This window comes from Caretta caretta, chromosome 8 (genome assembly GCF_965140235.1).
Source record: "Caretta caretta isolate rCarCar2 chromosome 8, rCarCar1.hap1, whole genome shotgun sequence".
Classification (NCBI taxonomy): domain Eukaryota; kingdom Metazoa; phylum Chordata; order Testudines; family Cheloniidae; genus Caretta; species Caretta caretta.
In genome coordinates this window covers 97,139,143-97,167,041 of record NC_134213.1, presented here as the reverse complement: position 1 = coordinate 97,167,041, position 27,899 = coordinate 97,139,143, and the positions used below count along the sequence as shown (strand labels likewise).

General features: G+C 44.3%; 1 protein-coding gene and 1 pseudogene across 1 annotated transcript; one reads left to right on the top strand and one right to left on the bottom strand.

The window, feature by feature from the left end:
• Positions 1 to 1,478: 1,478 nt before the first annotated feature.
• Positions 1,479 to 10,311, bottom strand: LOC125641864 (solute carrier family 25 member 3 pseudogene; annotated as a pseudogene).
• A 6,318-nt stretch (positions 10,312 to 16,629) lies between these two features.
• DMRTB1 (DMRT like family B with proline rich C-terminal 1) lies at positions 16,630 to 27,119 on the top strand. Its single transcript, XM_048862046.2, has 4 exons — positions 16,630 to 17,047; positions 18,936 to 19,168; positions 23,700 to 23,838; positions 26,633 to 27,119. Exons 1-4 carry the CDS (start codon positions 16,630 to 16,632, stop codon positions 26,734 to 26,736), a joined length of 894 nt encoding a protein of 297 aa, XP_048718003.1. The 3' UTR covers positions 26,737 to 27,119.
• The last annotated feature ends 780 nt before the right edge of the window (positions 27,120 to 27,899 follow it).

Genomic DNA, 27,899 nt, shown 5'->3' with positions numbered 1-27,899 from the left:
ATTTCAAAAGGGTAAAAGAAATGTATATTTCTGGTCATATATTTCTTGGCCATTTCTTGTGGCTATTTTAATTCTCCAGGAAACTGATCCAAAGCCCAGGGAAGTCAATCAGAATCTTTCAGCTGATTTCACTGGACTTTGGATTAGGCCCCAAGAACAGAACACTATATTTTTACATTTATTTAGAAGTGTTGCAGAATTGTCTTAGTCATTCCATTCAAACAACTGTAAATGCCCACAGCACATGACCTGTGTACTACAGTTACTGTACTGTCTTACTATAATAGCAGCAATTCCATAAAGATTCTATATTTCCACAGTGACTAAAACACTTCTATAAATAATGATTTCCGACAGGACAAAAAGCATTTTTATTTGCTTTATTAACTATTTAAATTTCCACATAACATTTCTAAACATTTAATAAATAACATTCTTGGGAAAATTATGTTCAGATGTATATTATGTCTGGCATTCTTGCATAAATGAGTGACTTGCAGGCCATATCTCATTTAAGTTACACCATGCCCATATCCCTTTTATCGAAGAAAACCCACAGCATACATCAATTTGATCTATGTTTAAATAAAGGAGGGTGTTTGCCACATAAGAGATAGAAATGGCACCAAATTAGGGCATATTATACTTATTTTTCTATCCCAAATTATTTATTAAAAATAAGGTATGTAAATGAGAGGTAAGCAGGATTAACTCTATTTTATGCCCAGTTTTTCTAATTTCTAATTTTCTAATTACCTTTGTGTAATCAACCATTAACAAATACTCCTTCAAACATCTCAGCAGTTTTATATCAAACACACATAAATAACTGTCATTAATATTCTAACCTTTACAAAATATAACATTCCATAAACAACATTGCAAATATGCAATTCCGATAAACAACGTGGGTAAACACTTTTGTCTAGGGATACTGTAAATTATTCTATTCTGAACATATTAACTTATATTATTCATAGCCATTTTTAATGTTTTGGTTCCACTAAATATTGTATATAAGTGTAAAATAAGCACCCATTTAAAATACATGTCAATTTTCTCTATAACAGGGGAATATGACTCTGTTGTGTTTCAAAGTTTTCAGAGTCACTATCCACAGCAAACAAAATAAACACAGGCATTAAGAGCCACATACTGATAGATTTAAGCCTTTGCAGAAATAGACCTTTAACAGAGCTGTCAAATGTAAATTCATGTCTAGGCGAAAGTCCAGAGATGGGAGCATCTACGATGATGGTTGGAACCTGAAATTGGCAGAATGAACTATATAGTGAAGTGACAGTGTAACTGCAAGGTCTGTGGGAAAAGGCTAACCATTCCCCTCAGTCTCTATCTGGAGAGGTAGCTTTTTGAGATGGGAGTTGGTCCAGGAGCCTGAAACAGATCCACAGAGTCGCAAATGAAACAGTACAATGCAGCAGGAACTTAACTCACAATGCAGCATCTATGGGCTGAATCTACTTAAAGAAAAACCCCTCTTTCAGTGATGCAGGCATCTCTGGCGGTGGGGGCCGAGGGAGCCTGAAATAGACCTTGACTGAATCATAAATGAACCACTGCAGAGCTGTGAGGGTGCCAATCATGAGGATGCGGGGAAAGAGGCCCTTCCACACGCCTATGAAGCCCAGCTTCTTGAGGACTTCCACAGCGCTGCTGCCCTTTTCCTTGTTGAGCACAGACACCACAGAGTCAGCTGGGTGGGAGACTATAGCACAGAAGATGCCAGCTACATAGCCAGCAACAAAGGTGACGCCAAGCTGCTCAGCCTTGGAGCACTCACTGCGCGGTTTGGGCACCACATAGGCATAGAGGGCCTCCAAGGTGCGCTCAAAACAGGCAAACTTCATCATGGTGTAGGGGATCTGGCGCATCCAGAGCGGAGCCACCCCCTTGTAGAAGGCCCAGAGCCCCTCCTCAAGGTACATCTTGGGGAGAACCACCCGTAATGTGTTGCCGTAACCTGGCTGTGTCTGGATTCGCACCTTGGCTGCCTCCATGGGGGACAGAGCAATGTCAGCGAAGAACTCAGCACTGGCTGAGGCGGCCAGATAGAGGCTGGTCCGCCACAGGTAGGCTCGCTCAGGTCCCATCATGTCAGCATAGCGCAGCTTGAAGACTTCATATAAGCCAAACTTGCAGAGGCCCTGCATGGAGTAGCCCACGCAGGTGGGGGCCCATCCCTTGGCCAGGCCACGCATCCCCTCCTCTTCCACGGTGAGAGCAAAGCCCTGCAGCATGCCCCGGTAGCGACTGGGCTCTGCCTGCATGCGGCACTTCACCAGGTCCAGCGGCACCACAGCCGTGTGGGTCAGGCCGCAGCTCACCACGCCACCCAGGCCGCACAGGGCCAGATACTTCGCAGAGCCATGCTCGCAGCTGTATTCCTCCTCGCCCCAGAGGGCAGGCAAGGCGGCCGCCCATAGCCGGAACTGGCGCTCACGACGAGGGGCAGTGCTGCTGTTGCTCCTCTCTGGGGCCCCTAGATGCACCTCCTCCTGGCTGCTCAGGTCACTGTGCTGAGGGAGGGCGGCACTGCTGTCACCCCTCCCCAGGCTGCAGAGTGTGGGGAAGACGGCTGCCCACAGCCAGGCTGGATGCTGAGCAGGGGAGGCCGGGCCGCTGCCCATCTCCCAGCTGCTCTGGGGCCTGCACCCCTCTGGGTCCCCTGGGGGCTGGGCCATCTCTGGGGTGTGGAGGGGCCCTGCTGCCGTCTCCTCTGGTGTGATGTGGTGGGGGGGGGGGTGCTGCGCGTCTCTGGGGCTGTTGTCGTGGCCTCCTGCCTCAGGCTCCTTCCAACTGCCAGTGCCCTTCGGAGGCCACAGGATTCTAACCATAGAGACTCTGCCTAGAGTGTAGCCCAGCCGGCCGCCACAAGCATGGGTAGAGCGCCAGAACGACAGACAGGGTGACAGTGTGTAGGCAGCCACTCTAGCCATATCTCTATGGCCCTGGGTGGGTAGGGGACTCATGCTCCAGGCGGCATCAGGGAGCATAGTGTGGCAGGGGAGATGGGGAGGACAGGAGAAAACTTGAGAGCAGATGTAGGGAACTAGAGAGAAGTGGTGGACAGGGAGAGAGTTGAGTAGGGAGAGGAGAACCTGTTGGTATCACCGAAATGGCAAGCGGCGGAGACCCAAATTGAGGGCTACAGGGAAAACGCAAGGGGAGGCGCAGGCAGAAATGGTTGGTGGAGTGAGGGTGGGGGATTTTTGTGGAAATAAAGTGATGAATATCACTTGCAAATATGCAAACAAGGGTTTTCCATAAAAAAAATCTCCAAATTTCTGGGACTTCAGCTGTAACACTCTTCTACAACAGTGGGACCCAGCATCAGTATGTGAGACAACTCCCAGCTGCTGTGGTCCATTTGAGATCCTAGTGTCCAGGCCCATGGAATCAGCAGGTCCCAATGTATAGCAATCCATCCTGATCTGGAGCCCCAAGTCTATAGAAATGACAGGTCCCACCAGACTATTCCTACGGGGTCAGTCACAGGCTGTGGTCAATCACAGCCATTTTTTAACCATCACTTTGCCAACCATATTGCTTGGCCATAACTTATCATGCAGCATGTTGTGCCTTTTACATCCAATTATACAACATCCATCAAATACACAAACTCATTTGGGGTTATTGTATTGATTACTTCAGAACTTCAGTAAGAGCAGAACAGCCTCACTTCACCTTGATACTCTAGTTAATATCCTGAGCTTTACAGATATAATAGAAATCCATTCAACATTTCAAGGGTTTAATTAATTTTTTCAGCTTAAAAAAGTTTTTTTGTTTTTGTTTTTTATATAAAAAGGATGAAGAAATATATACCGAAAAACTGACCAGAGCATTGTGGTCCCCTCCCAACAGGATGGGCCGAGAATGGAGGGGCCAGATCCCAGCTCTTGGCAATGCTGTTTTGGCAACTCAAAACAGTCAGGGTTCCCCTGGTGTAGAGGAACCCCCACTGTTTGTATAGGGCCACAGTACAAACTCTATGCCACCCTCTCACTACCCCAGAATGAGGGGCATGTCAGAGCTATCGAAGAGGTGAAGACTGGAACCCTGCTGCATTTGAGCAGTCCCTGGCTGTAAAACAGTCTTTTTTGCAGCCAGGTGTAATTTAGAGCAGCTCTGAAGCTGCCCTAAGTTTTACAGGGGGAAGAATTGGTCTCAAGGATCAAAGGAGCACAAAGGTGGGTAACAGTCACTTGTGCTCCCCACCTCTTTCAGCTCTGAGCTCCGATGCAGCTAAAGATCTGACCTGCAGAATTAGCTTTGAGTTTGCTTGCCTTTATGAGAACAATTCAGACCCTTAATATTATGTAGCAGTCGATATTTATATTTAATTTCTGTTACTGTTCTTTTTTATTATTATTTTATTATTTGTTTTACAGCAGGGCCAGAGGATCAAGGGCCATTGTGCTAGGTGCTATACAAACACAGAATAAGAAATACTCCCTACCAAGGAGATCTTAGAATACAATATCTTCAATGTAAGCTTCTCTGCTATGCTTTATTTATGGGCTTGAATTCCTTACACACCCAGAACTTCACTGACTTTTCTGGCAGTTTGGGGATGCAAAGAGAACTGGAGAAGATTTAGTGTGCCTCATGCCTGCCCTGGAAGAACCACTCCTGGACTCAAAGAATTTACTCCTTATGACCATTGGTTTCTTGGTCTCTGTCCAGATGCAAATTAGAACTAATTGGTAAGGTTTTTGGTTGGTTGGTTGGTTTTGTAAGGTAGGCAGATGTTCACTAGAAATTGGATTGAGGCCATTACACATAAATCACCAAACATCCAGCAGGAGGCAATGACTTCTGATCACTACTGACCTTGTATTTCATTTCCTGATTTTTAATATGAATATAAATAGAGAGGAAATGAAGAATGAGTATAAAAGCTTTTCACACAGATAGGTTAAATTTGTGACTTAACTCTACGAGATGTGTGAAGAGTCTGAGTACTGCTGCTAGGCAGTTTGCTGCCTTTTCATTTCTTTCTGCTGCTGTATTGATGGGTGGTGGGGATGGCTTATACAGCTGCCCAAAGCACTAGTGCTTCAGAGGAGCTGGTCTTATTCATTGCCCTGAGAGACAGCTCCACTGTTGAAGGGACAAAGCTAGAGAGGGGGATTCCTGGGGGAGTCACTGCTGTGTAGGTCAAGCTCTCCAACAGCACAGCCCTGTAGCAACTGGCAACCTTTTGTGACAGTTGGGTCCCACAGCTCCTGGGGTGATTCTGACATGATTTTCAATCTTTTGTTTTTATTTTTTGGAGATGGCCAAACTAAACTTCTATGATTCAAAGTCACTTTTTGTAACAGGTTCTAAGACAATAATCCAAGACCTGATTCTGTAACCGTTACGATGCATAGCACCTTTCTCTGCAAGTAGTCCCACTGGTTACAATGGGCTAAACTGTGATTTTTCAATCATATACAGAGCTGGGGGTAGCAAGTAGATGTATCCTCCTTGGCTTCCCTTTTGCCTCCAGGGTGATGATAATTTGCTACTGGTCCATACCAGTATCTCTCACTCACTGTTGGTCTACCAGTGGCCCTAGGGGAGAGGGGGCCATATTGTCAGGTGAGTGCATTTTATGTTCAGTGCCGCAGTTATTTTTCTTTTTCAATTTCTACATCATGCTCATGGACTTTGTAGCTGCAACGTCCAGTCAAGGTAGCTCATCAGCACATTTCATTGTTGCAAAGATGTTCAGGCGGGAAATGAGTCTGTGATGGGAGCAGAGCTCTGATTACCCAATACAGCACTTGGGCACTTTCTCCTGAGCTGTGTTATTATTTTAAAATTTACAGACACCCCCTCCAGCAAAAAACAACACAAAAATACCCCAACAAATGCAAATAAATTGGGAAGTTTCTGCTGTAGTTGTCTAGAGCAGGCATTTTATGTTGGCAACATGAAAGGGAGAAGAAAACTCCTGGGTTGGATTCATGCAGCACAGACTAGACTTGACTGGAATCAGTTGGTGTTAAAATGTGCTTTGTATTTAAATATAGAAAATAGACATCAGAGATGGAAAATACCTCTGATCATTAATTAGTCCGTCCCCCTCTCAGATTGTTTCCTAGAGTCTTGGATGTGCTCTGTCTAGCTTATTATTTACTAAGTACCAAGAATGTGCGTGGTGCTCTACATGATCAGTTTGCTGCTATTTGGCCATTTTGTGTTTTTTAGCTGGTTTAATATAGAATATATCTGAAGCGCTCAAACTGGAGTGGGTAAGGAGCGGGAGGGAGACTTTGCTATAATTTCTCTCTCTTGCCCAAGTGTTTCTTAGGTGAAAGTCTGAGCTAGTTTCTAAATTACTTTACTTTATACTATGTAAGAAGTTTCAGATATTTTCAAAACTGATTCAGCTCTGAGATAGAGAGATAATCACATATCAACGTACATGCCATAAGTATGTTAAAAAAAGAACTATGTAAGTTCACGGAGGATAGGTCCATCAATTGCTATTAGCCAGGATGGTCAGGGATGGGAGCTGGGAGCGGATGACAGTGGATGGATCACTGGATGATTGCCTGTTCTGCCAATTCCCACGGAGGCACCCTGCATTGGCCACTGTCAGAAGACAGGATACTAGGCTAGATGGAGTGTTCGTCTGATCCAGGATGGCTGTTCTTACGTTTTTATGTGTACAAGTACTGGACGTACAACAGTTTCCCAGCTTGGAATCCTGCCCTCAGCAAATACATTTGATGTTCATAGTAGTCTTTCAGCTGCCTACCCACTGACCCATCTATAACCATTGCTGTGGGCCTGCTGACAAGGTGATATGACAGTTTCACTAGATAGGTGCTAAGCACAGATGAATCTAGATGGCCAGCCTGCTTGATGCCGCAAGTACTGTTGTTTCTGCATGAAGTGCCTTTGTGGTGTTTGGAGGTATTTAAATTTTATTTTGTGGTATTCTTGTCTAATGTAAGTTGACAAGAACTATAGCTGAGAGGAAGGAGAATGAGGACTCTGGATTAAAAGTGTGTTTATTTTTCAGGGCAGAAGATTGATTGTCAGGCAGTGTTTTGGAATCAGGGCTAAATCCTACCAAATTTCTGACACATCTAAATTAGGATGGCTTTGAGCAGATGTCATTGCTGTGTATAATCTGAAGCAAAAAGAGAGTGATGTATTCCAAAATTGCAATTTCTCTTTATGTCAATGTCTGCTAATGTTGCCTTTCTGAAGGAATTTGTATTAAAATGCCTGGGCAAGATCCTCAGCTGGTGTAAATTAGAGTAACGCCACTGAAGACAATAGAGCTACACTGAACTACACACACTGAGGAACTGCCCCAGGATCGTTTTTATCTTGTATCAGTATTTGTATATTGTAGCTATAGTAAGGGATGTAGCATGAGCACTCAAGGAACCTGTAAGATTCTTTACTGGGAAGATGCTCCAAAGCACTGAGGAGCATAAATACTGTTATTATTTATTTCTATTACCATAATGCTTAGAAGACCTATCATGGACCAGGACCCCATTGTGCTAGGTGCTCCACAAAACGAAAAGATGGACCCTTCCCCAAAGAGCTTAAAATTTAAGTACAAAATGAGAGATAACTGATGGATAGAGATAGATGGAAGTACATAAGTATGGCCATTCTGGGTCAGACCAAAGGTCCATCTAGCCCAGTATCCTGTCTTCCAACAGTGACCAATTCCAGGTGCCGCAGAGGGAATGAATAGGTAATCATCAAGTGATCCATCCCCTGTCGCCCATTCCCAGCTTTTGGCAAACAGAGGCTAGGGACACCATTCCTGCCCATCCTGGTTAATAGCCATTGATGGACCTATAGTCCATGAACTTATCTAGTTCTTTTTTGAACCCTGTTATAGTCTTGGCCTTCACAACATCCTGTGGCAAAGAGTTCCACAGGTTGACTGTGCATTGTGTGAAGAAATACTTCCTTTACAAGGCAACAAGGAGACAGCATTGGTCAGCATGATAGGCAGTGATCTCAGCACACCAGCAGCCTGACTATGTCATGTTTATGTAGGCATTATGGAAAAGGAGAGTGTTAAGGAGAGATCTGAAAGATGATAATGAGGTAGCTTTATGGATGTTTACGGGGAGTGTCTCCAAATCATGACGGGCAACATGGGAGAAAGCACAAAGATACTTGTCTGAAAATTTAACAAGTGGGCCAGGAGGCTGGCATGATTGGCCAGTTGGAGGCAGCAGTTGACATCTCAATAATGACTAAGCGGTGATAAGTATGGGATAAGTTGTAAAAGACTGAAAGTGAACATAGAAGCTTATGTTTGATGTGCTAGAGAAGGGGGTGCCAGTGGATGCAAAGAGAGAGGTGACATGGTCAAAGCCACGGCTAGGAAAATGATCTGTGTAGCAGCATTCTGAATGGATATCAGTGGAGCAAGATTGCATTTGTCAAGGCCAGGGAGAAGGTTATTGCAGTAATTATGATGTGAAATGGCAAGAGGCCAGAGGAGAGGTTTTGCGGTTTGACTGGATAGGAAAGGCAGTATCTTAGAGATGTAATGCAGAAAGAATAAAGTTTTAGAGACAGCCTGGATGTGGGGACCTAGAGGCATCTGAGTCAAAGATGATGCCCAGGTTATAGGCTTGAGTGACAGGCAGGATGGTGATGTTGTCCACGGTGATCAAGAAAGGAGGTAGTGGAGAGGGTTTGGCAGAAAGATTACAAGCTCAGTTTTAGCTACGTTGAGCTTGAGCTGATGGCTAGATATCCACAAGAAGATGTCAGAGAAACAGACTGAGATATTAGTCTGCAAAAAAGATAGATCTGGAGTAGAGAGGTAGATGATTTACCCACAGAAGGAGAAATCATCCTCAATTGTAAATGTCATTATAATGTTTGCATTTATTCTGATACAATGCTATGGTGTCTGTGGCGCATTCTCTCATATTGAACTGTATCAAATGTATAATAAAAAAATGAAAAGGGAGGTAATGTATGCATGTAGCTAACAGCTGGAAAAAACATAGAGCTGATTAGTCCTTAAAGAATTGTAAGAAATGATAACCACCAAAGAAAATCCACATTGAATCTGAATATCATGATTCATAAATGAATCACTGATTTAGTGAAAAATATCTATTTGATGAAACATTATTGTGCTGAGAATACCTTGCTGTTTGGCGTATTCATATTTTCCTTTCCTAAAATGTTCTGCTCCCTCACCCTATATTCCATATCACATCACTTATGAAAAGAGAACCTTCAATGCAGTCAAGTAGCAACTGACCAATCAAGTGCTTGGGAACCTAAGTCCAGGGATCCCATCAGAGATGACTCATTTTATTAACAGAGCCAAGAAGAAGGCATTACAGCTCCTATCTGTAAAGGGGAGAACCATGTAACCCAGTGATAGTGGAATGGATCTGAATAAGCCTTGCCTTCTAGTAACAGGACAGGAAGAGCAGCTCTGATGTTCCTTGCTGGTTTAGAGCATTCATTCTTTCAGCCAGGGTGTTGGTCCAGAAGGGAGGCTGAAAGACCTGTCTGCCGTCCAGTAAGGAGATCAGGAAATTAGCCCAGAAGCTTATCTACCAGCGCAGGAAGCCAGCAAAGACACTAGCAATCAGTGATGGTAGGAGACCATCTACCAGCCCATCAGGGATCCTGGGAGTCAAGGTACTTGAGTTAGGATGGATAGCAGCGAGGCGCAGGATATGGCAAGAGTGGTGGTGAGCATCTCAAAGGTGTACAGGAGGGCAAGTACACTTCAAAAATCTTTGCTTGGGCAGCCATATGTATTCTTATGTCATTACCTCAATTATACCATATCTAATAGCTGTAAATAAAGGATTAATTGACTGTAATATATGATGAATATGAAGAATAGCTAACCTTGATATTCTATGAATGTGTTTTGTGACAGCTTGGATAAGAAGGTGAGGTAGTCAAAGTTTTCTGGACTCGGATGATACAGTGTACCTTGTCTTCAACTTCTGCATATCTTCTGATAGATTTATCCATCACCTTCAACCTGGTATGGAGACATGGGCTGTTGCTCAAGGCATCACGGCTCATCAGATGCCGCAGCACTATGCAATTCCTAGCCACAGTGTTGAGCAACCGTAGATACCACGTCCTTTTGAACTGGCAGATCAGCAAAGCATGCACCCTCAGTGATTGTCTATCTCAAGTATCCATGTTGACTCCTTCACTATTCAACATCTAGAACAGTAACTTACCTGGCAGAATTTTGCATACTTTAATATATGCCAGTGACATCGCTCTTGTGGGTACAAGCAAAGACCTCACCACCATCAGCGACATCCTCTCAACTGACCTCAAGATAGTGGTGGAATATTTTCAGTGCTGGAAGCTCCATCCCAGTGCTTCAAAGACTTTGGTAATAGCCTTTTACCTAAACAACAAAGCTGCCAAAGAGCCACTTAATATCACCTTTTTCAATCAATGGATCCAAAATCAGCCCTATCTGAAATACTTGTGTGTGACTTTGGGCAGACGCCTGACTCGTAAAGGTCATCTGGAAAAGACATGTAAAAAGATAAAAATAAAGACTGGCCAAATTGGAAACTCACAGGAACATGGGGTGCATATGCGCACACTCTTCGAACCTTGACTCAAACAATGGTATACTCAGCCACTGAATATTTCACAGCAGTCTAGGTAGGCAGCTCACATACCAAATCTCTGGACATGCAGCTCAATACTAGAATGAGAATTATAACTGGAACGTTATAATCAACACCCATCCAATGATTGCCCACTCTGGCACATATACCCCCACCCAAAATCCAGAGGGACGCACACAGAAACATGAGTACAATCAAACAATGACCAACCTGGAACTTATCAATTAATTAGGATCTCTGGAACCTTCTAAAGACACATGAAATCCTGCTAGCCTTTTTTCGGATCAGACAAAAGCTCTTAAAGCATCTTAATTCAATCCTGAAGCACAATGGAATAATGCTAATGTCCCAAACAACAGGGTCGCCCTTACCCATACGCAAAGTACGCAGCTGTGTAGGGCACCAGGAAATTTGGGGCACCAAATTTTCTGGTGCCCTGCGCAGCTTTGTGCTGCTCCAGCCCCTGCTCCGGTTCGTCCCCAGGGACCCCGCTTCTGCTCCAGCTGCGCTGCTGGTGAGTGCTGGGGGGTGGTTACCCCTTGTCCCCCAAGCCAGCCCCCCGCCCCCGGCGGAGGCCTGGAGCCCTCCCGCAGAGGCCTGCCCCCCTCATGGGGGGGCTGCATAGGACCAAGAATAGCTAGGAACGGCCCTGCCAAACAAACACCTGATTGCTTATACCACAGAAAGAACTTCCAGGCTTCAACCTACCCTGGAAATAATGGTCTGCACTGAATCTTTTCAGAACATCACATGGCAGATGCTGTCATTTCTTGCACTTCTGGAAGATGAGACACAATGTGACCGTGGACACCAGTTGCAAACTGGAACACATTGTAAATCAGTGCCTGCTTTGACTGATTGCTGGTGTCATCTCAGACTTAAAACAAGACACTTCTGAAGCGACACATTGGCTCACTGAGCTGTACTTGGTTATTTGAACGTTGCTAATCACCTCTCTTGCCATACAGAAGAAGAGGAATAAGGAATCTCTTAACTATTTAAAAGGTATACTTAATTGGCCTTAATAGAAAAATGTGCTCATTTACAGCGAAACGAGTCTGCGAATGTTTTCAGTATAGAACCAAGGGTTGTGCAAGAATGAGTTGCTTTCACTTGGTTTTTTTGCATGTTAGTAATATTACCAAAACAGTTTTTAAAGAAAAAAGGCAATGTGCTACAAATGTTCATCTGCTAAATACATCTTGTTATAACATTATTATAGCTCTGAGAAGTGCTGCAGACTTCAGAAATCCCAAAGCTAAGCACAACAACTTGCATGCCAAAAATACACTTACATCATATAATATTAGCAGGAAAGTCAGAGAGGGCAAAAAACCCACTGTTTTTGCCATTTAATTTGATGATAACCAACTTCCTGATTTGTTCCTTTCTTTTGGCAAGAGCATTGTTTTTGTTCTTTGTGTTTTGCCCATAGATCTCCATACAGAATTATCTGTGTACCAAAACCATGCTTTATACTCTACACAGTACAGAAGTCAGAGGGAAATACAGACATTATTGCTATTGATTTCAATACTGTGAAACTTCTAGATTGCCTCCTCTTTATTTTTGGCAAAATAATCATTCTAGCAAACTCTATATTACTACAAAATGCTAACTGTATATACTGTGTACTATGGTTCCTATATATTTTACTCCACATATCGAAGTAAATCTAAAAGCCACTTCTGGGGAAAACAGGATTTTTTTATTGTGCTTTACTGTTTTTCCAACAAACATATAATAGTCTTTATGCCAAATCCAGCTCAACTTTTTCACATGGATTTCTGCATTATATTCAAATTTGTGACAAATTGGGTGTGTATCTTCTCTGTCTGGTAGTTTTGTTAATTCTGTGTGATAGGGTATCTAATTAAAATGTATATATAAAATTATAGCAGATTGGGAATAGCAGGATTCCTCAAATTGTCTGCAGAAGTGAATATTCATCTCACAAGGAAAATAAAAAACTCACCCCTTTACAGAGTCTTGCCATGTTTGAAACAAATTATATGGAATGTATAATAACTCTTCTATACTTAAATGAAAAATGTTCAAAGCTTTCGAAAGTCTGGTTTTATTTATGTAGAAACTATTAATGTCCACAGCTTGTCTTGAGGGATAAGAGAAATAAATAAATATGCTTGATTAAATATCCTGAATATTAATATTATGTGACTGAGAGAACATTTATCATAGCAAATGTACATAACCCACCAATATCCTCTACTTTTTTAGTATCCCAATGAATTTGGATGTATTATGTATCTAAGGCAAGATACATACTTTTTTTTTTTAAATTTACAGGTAAATCTGCATATGTACACAACATACGGCAACAACACTGAGATGGATGATATGGAATCTGCCAAAAAACTGCTATAGAGTAGAATTAATGTTAAGAATAATTAAAGAAATATCCTCCATCTTTCTAAGGCCCTGATTCAGGAAAACAGTACTTCAGGACATCACTTGCGCATGTGCTTACATCCTATTGAAGTCAAGTTAACCGTGTGCTTCAGTTCTCGCCCGAACTGGGACCTAAGGGTAAAAATTTCAAAAATGTCTAAGGCTATGTCTGCACTGCTGATAGCCCAGGGTTTGAACTCAAGCTCAAGCCTAACCCCTCTTCGGTCTAAACACAAATCGTGCTAACCCAAGACTTGGACCCAGGGTCGCAGGACCCCACAGAGGTGGAGGGTCCGGGCCTGAGTCAAGCTAGAACCCAGGATTCAAGCCCTGTCACTTTGCAGTGTAGTTGCAGCCCCCCTGAAATTGTGCTCTGGGAGTCCACCAAAAGCATCCCACAGGCCAACTTTCTTTGCCCTCTAGATAGTTAACTTTGGTGAACTATTAAATTTTCCCACACAGAGTAGCCACATTTTGGGAAGGTGCTAGGAAGTCTGGGATATTGGTGGTTGGACTCGGGCCCTCATAATGCAGTGTAGGTGCTGGAGCCCCAGGTTGGGTCCTAGGGTTCAACAATCCCTAACCTGGGTTTATAAGTGAGTGTAGACACTTAAGCCCTAGGTTAACAAAACCAGGGTCTGCTAATGCAAGTTCTACTAACCCAGGGCTTATGGCTGCAGTGTAGACAAAGTGACTTTGGGTATTTCTACACTGCAATAAAACACCTATGGCTGGCCTGTATCAGCTAACACAGGCTTGTGGAGCTTGGGTTGCAGGGCTATACAATTGCAGTGTGGACATTTGGGCTCGGGCTGGAGCCTGGCTCTGAGACCTTCCCCTCTCATGAGGTCCCAGACCCTGAGCTCCAACCCAAGCCCAAATGTCTACACTGCAATTTTATAACTCTGAAGCCTGAGCCCTGTGAGCCTGTGTCAACTGACATGGGCTAGACGTGGGTATTTTATTAGGGTTGCCAACTTTCTATTTGCAGAAAACCAAACACCCTTGTCCCGCCCCTTCTCCGAGGCCACTGCCTCCTGCTCACTCCATCCCCCCTCCCTCTGTCACTCGCTCTCCCCCATCCTCGCCCACTTTCACAGGACTGGGGCAAGATGTTGGGGTGCGAGAGGAGGTGTTGCCTCTGGTGGTGGGGTGCGAGCTCTGGGGTGGGGCTGGAGATGAGGGGCTTGCAGTGCAGGAAGGGCCTCTGGGCTGAGGGGTTTGGAGTGTGGCAGGGGGCTCCAGGCTGGGGCACAGGGTTGGAGTGTGGAAGAGGGTATGGGCTCTGGGCTGGGGGTGCGAACTCCAGGGTAAGGCCAGAAATTAGGAGTTCAGGGTGTGGGAGGGGGCTGTGGGAGGGGGTTGGGATGTTGGAGGGGGTGCAGAGTCTGGAAGGGAGTTTGGGTGCAGGATGGGGCACAGGGTGCAGGCAGTGCTTACCTCAGGCGGCTCCAGAAGCAGTGACATCTCCCTCTGGCTCCTAGGTGGAGGCACAGCCAGGTGGCTCTGTGTGCTGTCCCTGCCTGCAGGTGGTGCCCCCGCAGCTCCCACTGGCTGGGGTTCCCGGCCAATAGGAGCTGCACAGCTGGAGCTCGGGGCGGGGACAGCGCCCCCCTGGCCTCCCCTCTACCTAGGAGCCAGCGGGAGATGCTGACAGCTTCCTGGGAGCCACGCAGAGGCGGGCAGGCACCCTGCCTGCCCTGCTGCAGGCGGCCAACCAGACTTTTAAAGGCCCAGTCAGCAGTGCGGACCAGTTCCGACAGGGTCCCTTTCTGATCGGGCGTTCCGGTCAAAAACTGGATGCCTGACAAACCTATGTTTTATTGCAGTGTAGACATACTTTTTGAGGCCAGATTTTCAAAGCTAGTTGGGCACCTAAAGGTTTCAATAGCTGTCTTTTCAAAAGTGCCTAAGCAAGTTAGGCACCTAACTCTCAGATTTCAATGGGACTTAGGCGTCTAAGTCATTTGAGCACTCTTGAAAATTTTCCCTAAGCTAAGTCGGAAGACCCAGTGGAACTCACACATGAAAGTCATTTAGAATGACATTTTCAAAAGCTCCTAAGTGTCTGACAGGAGACTAGTTTCAAAGTCAACAGCTTTTGTTACGATTTCCACCCAGAGGGGGTGGGAGGTGCATACAAGCCCTGCAAGGAAGGATCTGTGTCATTTTGAAACATATTCTATTGCTTATTAAAACTCTCACAAAGCAGCAAGAATACATACTTCACCTTGTGACAATGCTCTTGAAGCTGATGCGTAAATGAAGGACTATTTTATGGTTAACTGTTGCTTTACTTTAAACAGTTTTTTCTTTTAATGAAGGAAACGTAGAGGCCACTGACTCACCACAAGGTCACAAGGTTAACTCTTCTCATCTGAAAAAGATTTGCTGTATTCTCCCTTCCATTGCCTGGGGTTTAGCTTTGCCCTGAAAATGGGCTACTGTATACTAGTGCTAACCCAGTGGAACAGTAACAACACGGGTAGTTTTACAAGCAATATTGAAACTAGAGCATTATTACAAAGAGAGATAGATGGCTGGAGGAATTAGACATGCTTTCTGCCCTCGTCATGATACGCTGGATTAGATGAACATTGTAAAAAACAGAATGGGAAATCAGTATTTTTTCTACTGAAGGAGTGAGACTCTCTCTCCTGTTCAAGAAAAATACATTTGAGTTTGCAAAAAGGAACTGAAATAATGATTCCAGTATAATAAGATGCATGCAAAATATGACGGTAACTGTGGGTATCAAAAAGGGAAGATTGCCTTTTAAATGAAAGGCAGAAAGGACCCAGAGTTGCCAACCCCCCAGGACTGTCCTGGAGTCTCCAGGAATTAAAGATTCATTTTTAATTAAAGATTGTGTCATGTGACGAAAACCACCAAGAATATGTCCTACCAATATTGGCAACCCTAAAAGGACCCCAAGTAAATTCCACTTTTATGGCCAAAAATACCCTTTTGCAACCACTGCTTTTGCATGTGTAAATCAGGTGTGTTACTCTCCAATCTGCACATGCAAATGCAAGGGATGTGCCCACAAACGGTTGCTTGTGCAGAATCTGGAGTCATGGTTTTGCAAACTTGGCCCTGTATGTCTTCTTTTCAAAACCACACTGATTCACTGTCACATCTTGGACCTGCAAGTGCATGGAAAAGGGACGAAAGTCAACATGCTGCACTCACAACCCCAGCACAGTGCTTACTTCCATCCCCAGCAGGAGATCTGCCCACTTAGCCCTGCTGGAATGGAGGGCTCTATCTCAGAGTAGCTCTGGGCCCCACAGTGCTGGAGATGCCAGCTGCCGGAAAGTGCAGAACTGTTCTTGCCCAGATCCTTGGAGCATTGCTCTTCCCTCACCTGCTGCTGTCCCAGCAGCACTGAGATCTATGCACACTACCTCTTACTGGGAGCAGAGCTGAACTGCTCCTCCTTGAAGAAAGGCCAGCAGGCTCAGTTGCGACATTGTAGCTAGTGGTTGTGGGCACACCAAGACTCTGCCCCGCCCTGCCCCTGTGCTGAGCTTCTTCAAGTTCTGCTGCACATGGAGCTTTAGGCGCCTGCCTGGCTGGGGGTGCCATGGAGGCCGAGGCGGCAGCGATGGCAGAGAAGGCAGCTCTGCGCACCCCCAAGTGCTCCCGCTGCCGGAACCATGGCTTTGTGGTGCCAGTCAAGGGCCATACGGGCCACTGCCGCTGGAAGCTCTGCCCCTGCGACAAGTGTGCGCTCATCACAGAGCGCCAGAAGATCATGGCGGCTCAGAAGGCGATGCAGGGGCAGGACCCAGATGCCCCACCCAGAGAGACGTCTCCGCCTGTGGCCTGCACCCCGGTTCATGGGAAAGGTCGGAAGGTTCCTGCGGTTGGCCCCAGCACCTCTGAACACAGCAGCCACGTGGCCGGGTGTGAAGGAGCCAAGACCACCCCAGCAGCAAGCAGCAGAACCAGGACCCGCAGGGCACTACCTGCCCCCAGCTCCCCACTCTTCGGGGACTTTGGTAGGGACCAGCTCAGCATTGGGGTGTCTGTTCCTTAGGCCTCCACTCAAGATGATTAACTTCTATCTCTGTGTCCATCTGTCTGTCTGTGTCCATCATTCAGTGTCTGTCCATCTATCAGTGGGTACTGTTGGGTCAGTGTCTGTCCATCCATCGTCCATGCCTGTCTAGTGCCTCAGAAATCTTTAGGTCCCAGGTGTCCTGTTCCCCAGGGCTGTTGAAGCTGCTCTCACTCTATTTCCCCGTTCCGGGGACATGTTTTCAGGCAAGTGTGTTTTGTATGCAGTGCTGCACTTATTGTTGGTTTTGCAAAGTTTCCAAGCTGTGCTCATGGACTTTGTAGCTGTAGGAACCACTGTAGGCAGCTCCTCAGCTTGTTTCCTTGTTGCAAAGATAGATTCGTGCTACTAGTCCTTGTTTAAGAGGGAAATGAGTCTGTGACAAGATCCTGATTATTCAGTAGAGCACCCTGAGCACTTTCTTCTGAGCTGTTATTATTTTTACATTTACAAACATTCCCTCCAGCAAAAGAAAAAGAAAAAAAAACACAGAAAAACAGAAAGTACAGATAAATTGGGGAGTTTCTGCTGGAGTTGTTTAGAGCAGGCATTTTATGGTGGCAACATAAAAAAAGATAAGGAAAGCTCCTGGGCTGGATTTATGTAGCACAGACTACATTTGGCTGGAATCAGTTGATGTAAAAGTTTATTTTGTATTTAAGAACAGAAAACAGAATGTAGAGATGGAAAATTCCTATGATCATTTAGTCCATCACTTCTGACATTGTTCTATACACAGTAGAGTATGTAGTGTGTGCCTTGTCTAATCCATTATTATTATTTATTAAGACTCCCACTGACCACAGTAGTCATTCGACTGGGACCCTGGAGAGCTAACAGTCTAGGAGACAAGGCAAGAAACACCAGATGCTCTGGGAGATGGGGAGGAAGGAATCGCTTTAGATAGTTCCAGCCCTGCCTCATCTACCAACGATTATTTTTTATGTGTATGGGCCTCACAGGAGAAGTGGGCTTTCAGGAGGGATTTGAATGGATGAGGCCTTGAGACACAGATATAGTCTAGTCATAGATGATGGGGATTCCACTACTTTGGAATATCACTTTGTGAACAAGATTTTTTTTAATAGCAAAATACAGTGGTTCTTTGAAAATTAACTCTGTAGAAATGAAACCAGGTGGGTGAGGTAAATATCTTTTATTGGAGCAACTTCTGTTGGTGGAGCTTCAAGCCTCACAGCTCTGCAGGTGACCCGAGGTCAAGAAAGAGCTCTGTGAAGCTCAAAAACTTGTCCCTTCCACCTACAGAAGTTGGTCCAATAAAAGATATTACCTCACCTACCTTGTCTTTCTCATATCCTGGGACCAACTGCAAACAACTCTGTAGAAATGACAGCTATCACAGGGTACAGAGCTCTTTATTCCCTCTCATTGATTTCAGTATTAAATTTTAATACTTGATTTACAAGTCTAAAAGGTGATTATTTTCTAACTGTTGCCACAGGAAACTAGAAAGCAAGCTGTTTGTCATACCTGTTACGGCAGCAGAAGTATTAGAGATTCTGCAATCAGTAGTTTGCTGACAACTTGGTTCAGGATGCAGAAGGCAGACTTTGCTCTCCCAAAGCTGTATTAACCTGTCTTCCATCACTGTTGAGCTCCCTTCTTTCCTCCCCAATCCTAATTTTCTAATTTAAAAAAAAAGAAATTGAATAAGAAGTGAATGTAAAACCAAAGGGTCAGATTCTGCCTTCCGTTGCACTGGCTGAGGACAGATTTTGGCACCATGACTCTCTATTTCTATTTACCTTCAAACTGTTTGCAGTGATATTTTTGCTTGTTTTTATTTTTCCTCGCTGCTTGTTTCATAGCCCATCCTGCTTTGCCTCAAGAATGTGTTGTCAGCCCAGAATACCTGGAGAGAGAACCTCCAAAACTGTATCCTGGGTACTCTGGTATGTACTCATACCACCCATTCCCCATGGGTTTTGCCATCAATCAGCCCAGCTGCAGAGGAGCACCAGTGTCTCCGGGGATCCCCCTTCAAAGAGGTTTCAGACATGTCCCTAGCAACCATGGACCAGGGAGTGCTGCTCCTCTGTCAGTAAGTAGTGGTTTCTTTTAATTGCTGCTGAACACATTACTCTTTGTATTGTAGGATGCTATCTTGCCATTAGAGTAGCCATGACAAGTTAGCCTGGCCACTAATTACTTCAGTGGTATCTTGATACATAAGCTGATCAAAACAGGCACAAATAATAACGTTAAAGGTCTGACCTGAACCTAGAAAAATCAAATGGGTTCAAAGTTGTGGGCCAGATTCTGCAAGCCCACTGTGCTCACAGTTCTTATCGACTTCGGTGGCATTTGTGTGTGCAGAAGCCTTGAAGGATAAAGATTCGGAGGGAAAATGAACCACTAAAATGTCACCAGTTTGTGTCAGCATAGCTATCACAAAACGTCTCCTGGGTTCCCCAGTGAAATCCTCTTAATATAGCAGGGACTGCCCCCCCAGGACAACTGGCTGCCTGGTGGAAGTTATGGCATAGGAAAGATCCAGAGTGGGACAGATCAGGAGCTGACCAGAATTGGGAGAGGGCAGATCCGGTACGGGAGAAGGCAGTACTACTCCACTGTGATCATAGGCACCGAGTTCCTCAGTTCCCCGGGGGAGGGGGAGTGCTCGACCCCTGCTCCGCCCCAGGCCCCACCCCCACTCCATCCCACCCCCGGGAGCACCCATGGAGTCAGCACCTATGACTGTGATTCCCGTCTGCTGCAACCCCCTGGGGCTATGACAGGCAGGAGCAATTTAGGGGATCTCTATAGCTGCCCTAGCCTATGTCTTAGCCTCTAGCAACAGCAAAATAGGAGCAGCAAGAATAACTTCTCTTCTGCCACTGCATGAGACAGGGATGAATCTGACCCTAAAATTGTAGATCCGTGTTTAAATGTTTCTTGCTATCGCCATATGTATGGTATCTTAGGTCACTGTGGCAAAAACCTGACATCTGAGACACTGCCAAGCAGCCTTTTTGGTTGTTGTTTTTTTAAAATAAAAATATTTTAACAATTAACAGAAATGGGATTAGCAAATTTAAAAAAAAAAAAAAAACAGTTAAAGCAGTGTTTTGTTTGGATTTAAATAAACTGCGTCCCCCTGCATGTTTGCAAGCCAAATGTGCAGCAGTGTGCTACTGCGTGGGAATCAGAAAGTGGCACTGACAAGAAACATGAAAAGTGAAATGGACTAATCGACTTAGGGTCTCCCAAGTGAGAGAATTGCAAAAAAAATTAAATTCTTTTTTTAAAAAATTAACAACATAAATGGTGAAAAGTATATGCATTTTCCCACCAATCTAAAATAGTTATGTATTGTTAATCACACAGGTAAGAATAATAGTAATAACTATTTATACCTATAGTGCTTTTCATTAGTAGAGCTCAAAGTGCTTTACAAAGGAGATCACTATTATTATCAATAGCTTTTCACAAATACCAGTATATGATAAAAAGCCTGTACTTTCGTATTTTTCTGTATTAAATTTTTGTATCTTTCTTTTGCAAAGGGAGGAAATCTCTCTGGTTCCCCTTCATTTTTCTTTTATTCCTCCACCAAATCCTTCAAAGAGGGTTTAACTCGATTCCCAGCAGAGCCTATGAATCTTGCTTCTGTGTGAGACTGAGGGGTTGCTTTGAGAGCAACAGTATGTGTGAAAACTTTGCCAAGCAGTTATGGCACAGTAGAGGGAAATGTGATGCTAAATAGTGAGCCTTCTGCTCTTCCCTCTGCTGCTCTGGAAGGTGGGAGTAGAGGCCAGGTTAAAAAAAAAAATCAGCAGAAAATTTCAACAAAAATGGAAAGAAATTAGCTTTTGTCTAATTTCATAACAGACAACTTTGATTTTTTGGCAAAAATTCAAAAACAAATTTCAATAAAAACTGAAATATTTTGATTCAGAAATGCTGTTGTGGTGTCTCATGGGATTTGTATTTCAGGTGCTCCATATTCCCATTCTCATCTATAGGCTGGGCTCCCTGGTTGAACAACATCTCTCACAATGACCCTGGTCTCCCCTGTAGGGGGATGCACTACCTTGGTGCATCATGGGAGGTGTAGTCCCAAGGAGCACTGCCCTGAGAGGAGAAAGGGGACATGGGAATTGCAGTACATTTGCTTATGAGGCGCTATAGCAGCATATGTAATTAAAATATTTCTGGTTTGGGGCATTTGGTTTGGAGCATTGGTTTCTCAACAAAAATTGAATTTTTTTGCAGAAAGGAGACACTTTACCTGAAACAATGTGTTCTACTGAAAATTAATTTTCCATCAAAAAACAGTTTCAACAGAACATTTTTGAACAGCCTACTCAGAGGTCAGCTGGAGGGGGAAGCTGGTGAGGAATGGGTCAGCGGGGAAGGGAATCTCGGGAGGCCCAGAACCCAGGCTGCAACCTGAATGTCTACACAGCAATTAAACAGCCCCATAGCCTGAGCCCGACCCCATGAACCTGAGTCAGCTGACGTGGGCCAGCCACCAGTGTTTAATTGCAACATAGACATACCTTCAGCCCTTGTCCTCAAAGGAAACCTGCACAGTACCTTCAAAAGATGAGCCTGGGAGCTTAAATTCAGAACTTTGCTAGACCCTTAAGCTATGTCTACACTACAGAGCTTACAGCAGCACAACCATAGCAATGCAGCTGTGCCACTGTAAGATCTCTTGTAGCCGCTCTATGCCGACAGGAGAGAGCTCTCCCATCGGCATAATTAAACCACCCGCAATGAGCGACGGTAGCTATGTGAGTAGGAATAGAGCACCCGCCGACACAGCGTGAAGCACACTACCACATATGCTGGCATAATTATGTCGCTCAGGGGGATGGAACAGTCACATCCCCAAGCGACACAAATTTTGCCAACATAAGTGGTACTGTAGTCAAGGCCTAAGAATCTTGGACTCCATAGAAATACTGGTTTTATGTCTCATTATAACCATCTGTAACCTACTAACCCATCTGTGTCATATTACTGCAGAGGTGTTAATAGCCTACTCCATTTTGAATGGTCCCTTGCAACATGTGTTAACCCCTCGCTTAACAATCTGCTCCGCCTTGTATTTAGCTTTGACGCTCTGATTACCTTTCCCAGCCCTGAAGAGCCTGCTGTAGCTCAAAGGCTTGTCTCTGGGCTTATCTACACTTAAAAGGCTACAATGGCACAGCTGTGCTGCTGTAGCGCTTCAGTGTAGACGCTGCCTACGCCAGGGGTTCACAACCTTTTTTTACCCAGAAACTTTTAAGCTTTTATAGACAAACCTGCGGACCATCAACCAGAGGGAACGTGTAGAGGCGTGCTCCCAAATTTCTGCCTTCCATTTGGCCCTGCTCCCTGAAGTGCTGATGTAACAGAGCAGAGAAGTGGTATGTCTCCTTGGCTAGCTGCTGCCTGTTCATGGAGTCACTGGCTGTTAGGCAGACCCATCTGATGGCAGGGGGAGATCTCTCTTCAGCATGACACTGCAATTTTTGATTTGCGCCCCACCCCCAACCCAGACAGGCTGGGTGCTCTCTGAGATGAGTCAAGGGGTGGCGGTGGCACTCCCTCCCCAAGTCCAAGCCCTGGCAGGTGAAGCCCAGTCCTTGGCTGCACCCCTGAAAACTGCTGCTTGAGAATCAGTGTCTATGTCAAAGGGCGGGGTTTTCCCTTCAGTGTAGGTAATCCATCTCTCTGACAGGTGGTAGCTAGGTTGAGAGAAGAATTTTTCATTCACCTTATGCTGTCTACCCATGGATGTAGGTTGGCTTAATGACACTGCTCAGGGGTGTGGATTTTTCACATCCCCTGACCGACATAGTGAAATTGACCTACTTTTCTAGTGTAGAGCAGGCCTGTCTCTTCCATCAACAGATGTTGGTCCAGTACAAGATACTGGACCCACTTTGTCTTTCTTGAATCCAATTATGCATGCATATAAGTACCTACTTCCATGTGTTACTGTACCAGTCTCCAGCCATTGCTAACAGATGCTCACTTTTATGAGGACATCAAAACAAAAAACAAAACAGGAAACAACTGAACTGCGGATTAAAAGTGGCTCCTGCATGTGCACAGTAATGACTGACTTTTCATACATTTTCATACGACTCATTTGGCATTAAGGATCCCTAATACAAACCAGGAAATAAGTCACCAGCAGCTGCTGTTTTTTAGTTATGGAGCCAGGGTAGTACCTGGAAATATGGATTTTAATTCAGTGTCTCATTAATAACAAGCATTTCCTGCATTTGTTGTGTTCTATGCTGCAGGTGTATTTGGGACAAATCATTAAGTCTTTACTCAGACACTCATATTCCATTGCTGGTGTAAAACTTATATTCGACAGGTAGGCTGCCTTCAATGAAGTTTTGCCTGAATAAGAATTCTGTGATTTCCCCTGTAGCAGGGTTTTAACAATAGAAAAAACAAACAGAAAAATACTGACCAGTGAAGTAAATTATGGCCTTTCATTTTAACATATCATATGTAATGCCACTGATTTCACTGCATGTGGTCTGGAAGTGAGGGTGGTGGTTTGATAGGGTGGTTAAGGCAATATCTGGACTGAAGGAGCTTTGTTTTATGTGTTCGTGCAGATGCAAGATACAGGTGGAGATTTCCAACAAGGTTACTACCCTACCCTTCCTCAGTTTATACCTCCGGGCTTTCTGCCAGGGATTCACTACATTCCACCACCCCTTCCACTTCTGGCTGAAACACCCAAGGAACCATCTGGTAAGTAAGTGCAAGGTGAGCGATATTATGCATGAAGCATATCAGATCTCAGGGAGCTGTTTTATATGGTAAAATGTCTGATGTGTCCTGCTCATTGGTATGTAAAATACAACAAAAGCTCTCAACTATATTGTTTTCATTTTTGGTTGGTAAATTCTGTGCATTTGTATCTCCCTTACTGACTATATCATGGCCCACTAAAATCAACAGGAATTTTGTGCCTGGAAGGACAGCAGAATTTGACCTTTATTATCTGTAATAAAACCTCTCCAATGGCTCTAATTTTCATCCCAAAGTGGCATACATTCCACACAAATACAGTGGCCTCTCACTGTTGTACTTGAAAATGATGTACATCAGTAACAATAATTTCTTCAGAAACTGAGATCACAGAAAGTTGTGCACACCAAAGGGCTATATCCCACAGCAATTTACATTTTCTGCTTGAATAATTTTTTATATTCCTCAGTTTGGGTCTTTGTCACATGTTGCGTCCCACATTTGGGGCATGGCAGGTATGTCTGTAATGATTTTTTTAAATTTCGGACAAGGTTTCTATCCAAATACAGCCATTTGTGGCCACAAGAGGGAAGAACTGCTCAAAGAATAAATCACCAGTATCAATAGAATGAAGCACTTGGGTTATGTCAAGCTCTAGTTCAAAATATTTGTATGTGCACTTCTATATTTCAATGCTTGGCTTATTAGAGAAAAATGAGAATCTGATTAAATGCCGTGATCTTGTGACAGATGATTTACAAATAATATCCCTTTCTTACACCTATTGGGAAAAGTCCAGTATCTCTTGAGTAGAGGTGAGGAGTAAACAGAAGAGTACATCATCTTCATTGCATCAAATAATAGTGATTGTGGCTAGTCATAGCAGGTGGGACAGTTGAGAGTTTGTGAGGATTTTTACTGTAATCGTCAACATTATTTCATTTGAATCAATCATTAGAGACAGAGATGGACCCAGAGAGCGAGGTTTGGTTTCAAACTTTTCCTGGGTTTGGGGGTATTTGTTGGATTAGAAATTCCGGCTCAGGCCAGTTTCAGGGATAGCCTAAGCCATAAAGGTCAGCTCTTGAATCAAACTTTCCTAGAGTTCCAGTTAGAAGCCAGCCTGAATAGTCAGAAATTCTGCACTCAGGTACCTGCCTGGAGCTCACATTGAAATCAGTGGGACACCCCAACATGTACCTGACAGTAGAATTTGATTCTAAGTACAGGACTTCCTGGTATTGATCTTAAAGGGCCAGTGTCCTCATTTAGCACTTTTTTGTGGCTTTTTCTTTCAGGGTGAGGGATATAGGGAAAATTGACTCAGCCATATTGTACTTCAGCTTCAGGGGGAGTAGGACTATCAACGGTGAATCAGTGAGGGATTATTTCTGTAGGTTACAAAATAGCATTTCAGCAGAAGATACAGAATGAGAGAGGCTACAGTGAAAAGGGGCTACAGTGAAACTAAACAGTGTTTGATCCCATTTTTCAAGATGCATTTTGTTCTGGTTTCAAATCCGGTGAAAGACTAATAAATAGTGAAGAAACAAAGTGCAAAACCCTCTGAAAATCAGAGCAGACAGACCCATAGGGATCTTGTCAAGTTCAAACTTACTTTGTTAGATCATTTGTCCAAAGGGATCTGCTAGACTCAGGTCAAACTGGGGCAATCAAGGTGACAGGGGCTCCTCCTGTAGTCTTTGGCAAAGTAATTAGGAGAAAATTGATACAGAAAAGTACGGCAGGAAAAAAATATGCCACTGAGCCTCTGGCCTGATGGAAATTCCAAGACAAAGGGAGCTACAAACATCATAGCAGAAAAGGCTTCTCCTCGGCTAACAACAGCTGCTGGAAAGTCTTGAATCATAGGCCTTCCAGCTAAATGACCACAGTCTGTATTCATTCCTAAGTCAGGTTTTATAATGGTGACTTGTAATATATACTATGTTATTATAAAATTTAATATCACAGTAATTCTTTTGACATAAGAGATACTACGCTGTAACTCTTGCTAACTTTCCCAATTTGCCCACCAATGCTCGTGCTGAGTAGTATCTGAGGGCAGAAGCCGTTAACAGGTTTTTTTTTCTTTAAAGAACAGTGCTGTGTTGGCAGAAGAGCCACTTATTGGGGATGGATTAATTAAGTTGATGGAAGTGCTCTCTCCCTTCTTCTTAGAGCAGCTATACTAGAGAGTTTACAACTGCGCTGCTATAAGCTCTCTAGTGAAGCCACAGCCGAAGAAAGAATTGTCTTATGTGGGAAAAGGAGAGAGCTTTAAATACAAACTAGCAAGTCAACATTATGAATTAAGGACTGAGGTCTCCTACTTATTTCCTTCTGTTTTATGTTCTGTTTATTCAGTCAAGGCTTTTGCACCTTCAGAATTGAAAAAGTGTATATAGTAGGCATGCGATAAGGCTCACTGTCATCAAGGCTGTAAAACAGCTCGCATTACAATCCTGTTTTCATATGCGCTTAAATTCCTAAAATACTTGCCAAGAGGGAAATTCATGCCCTTTGCCATTTTAAAACAGTCTCGCTGCACTTCTTTAGACCTGGCTGCAGCAAAATCAGCTGGTGTTTGAAATATGAACCATGACCTAGACAGTCATAGTCCTCATGATCTCAAGTGCCTTTGACTTGGTTGAGGGAAAAACTGGTTTGGATTAACTAAAGTTATTTTATATTGAGCATTCACAGCTAAAAATTTTGAGTTCTATTGGATGTAATGTCAATTTAAGTGCAATTTTAAAAAGCACTACAGTGTTATATTCTGCTTTTGTTTTAGCTGGCACCACTGATAGCCAGGATTCTGGGGTGATCTGTGAATGCAGCCAGCCATCTCCTCAGGAAGAAACCAATGGAGACCATGCCACGTATTCTAAACACTAAATGTATGTACGTGTACTAGGGAACAGCTGCGGAGCATGCAGCACTCTCTCTCAGAGAGAATATCATTAGTTAATCTTGGGCTAGATTGACACTAGCCCTAATGCAACCACACAGGGCAGAAGAGGGAAGTCCCCTACATCACTTCACAGTTGCATTAGGGCTACTATAAACACAGTTCTGGCTCCCTTGCTGCGTACAGCCCCAGGGCTGCCATTGCTCCACTGGCTCCTACCTTACCAACTGGCAAAGCTTTCCCAGGGTTACAGTGAATTACTCCCTTCTGGAGCAAGTGGAGATGAGGGGAGGAATTGTGACTTCAAGGTACAGTTCCTTCCCTGAGGCTTCTCTTGGGGCTTGTCTACACTACAGGTTATGTTGGTATAAACTTATGTTGCTCAGGGGTGTGAATAAGCCATTCCCCTGAGCAACTGTACATTATACCGATGTAAGTGCCAGCGTAGACAGGGCTGTGTCGCAGGAGAACTTCTCCTGCCGACATCACTACTGCTGCTCGCGGAGGTGGTTTTATTATGCTAATGGCAGAGCTCTCTCCCGTCAGCACAGAGCACCTTCACCAGACGCAGTGCAGGAGACTAGCCCTTAGTGACACCCCATGGTTGGGGGCTGAGCATAAAGGCTCAATCTAGCCCTTTTATGTTTAAGGCATTGTTCAAAGGGGCATTGTTTGTAGGTCTGTTTGCTACCACGAAAAGCTGGTTCTGAATATTGTGGAACAGTTAAGTGATGAGATTTAGTGCCTGAAAATTGGGTGATGGGGAGAGGAAGGTTTTGGCAGGTGATACATGTAGCAGAGTCAGGGCTTGATACACTGGAGTTCAGGTGGGCTTTGGAAGCGTAATAGGTTAGGGGGACTTGTCAGTGAGGCAGTGGAAATAGTTTTGGGGAGGGTCTGATCTTCTATACTGATATCCAGGGCCCCCTCATCACCTTCCAGATGAACTCGAGGCCCTGCTGCCTTTACAGGGCACATTCACTTTAAATTGTGAGCATGATGGCACATAGTAAAGTCTGGTCGCTCAACCTCCAGGATTTTGTGTGCCCGAGACACCCTGTACATCAGTTCCAGGGAAACACACTATGCTGGGAGCCCACACAGTGGAAGCTGGCCACCAGATTTGATTTAAGGGGGTGTATGGGTTGCC

What these genes read in the sequence shown, in the direction of transcription:
- DMRTB1 (XM_048862046.2), top strand. Translation starts at nt 16,630, where the DNA reads ATGGAGGCCGAGGCGGCAGCGATGGCAGAGAAGGCAGCTCTGCGCACC. An exon ending in CCCACTCTTCGGGGACTTTG is followed by an intron (nt 17,048 to 18,935) that starts GTAGGGACCAGC and finishes CTTGTTTCATAG; the next exon opens with CCCATCCTGCTTTGCCTCAA. An exon ending in GGAGTGCTGCTCCTCTGTCA is followed by an intron (nt 19,169 to 23,699) that starts GTAAGTAGTGGT and finishes GTGTTCGTGCAG; the next exon opens with ATGCAAGATACAGGTGGAGA.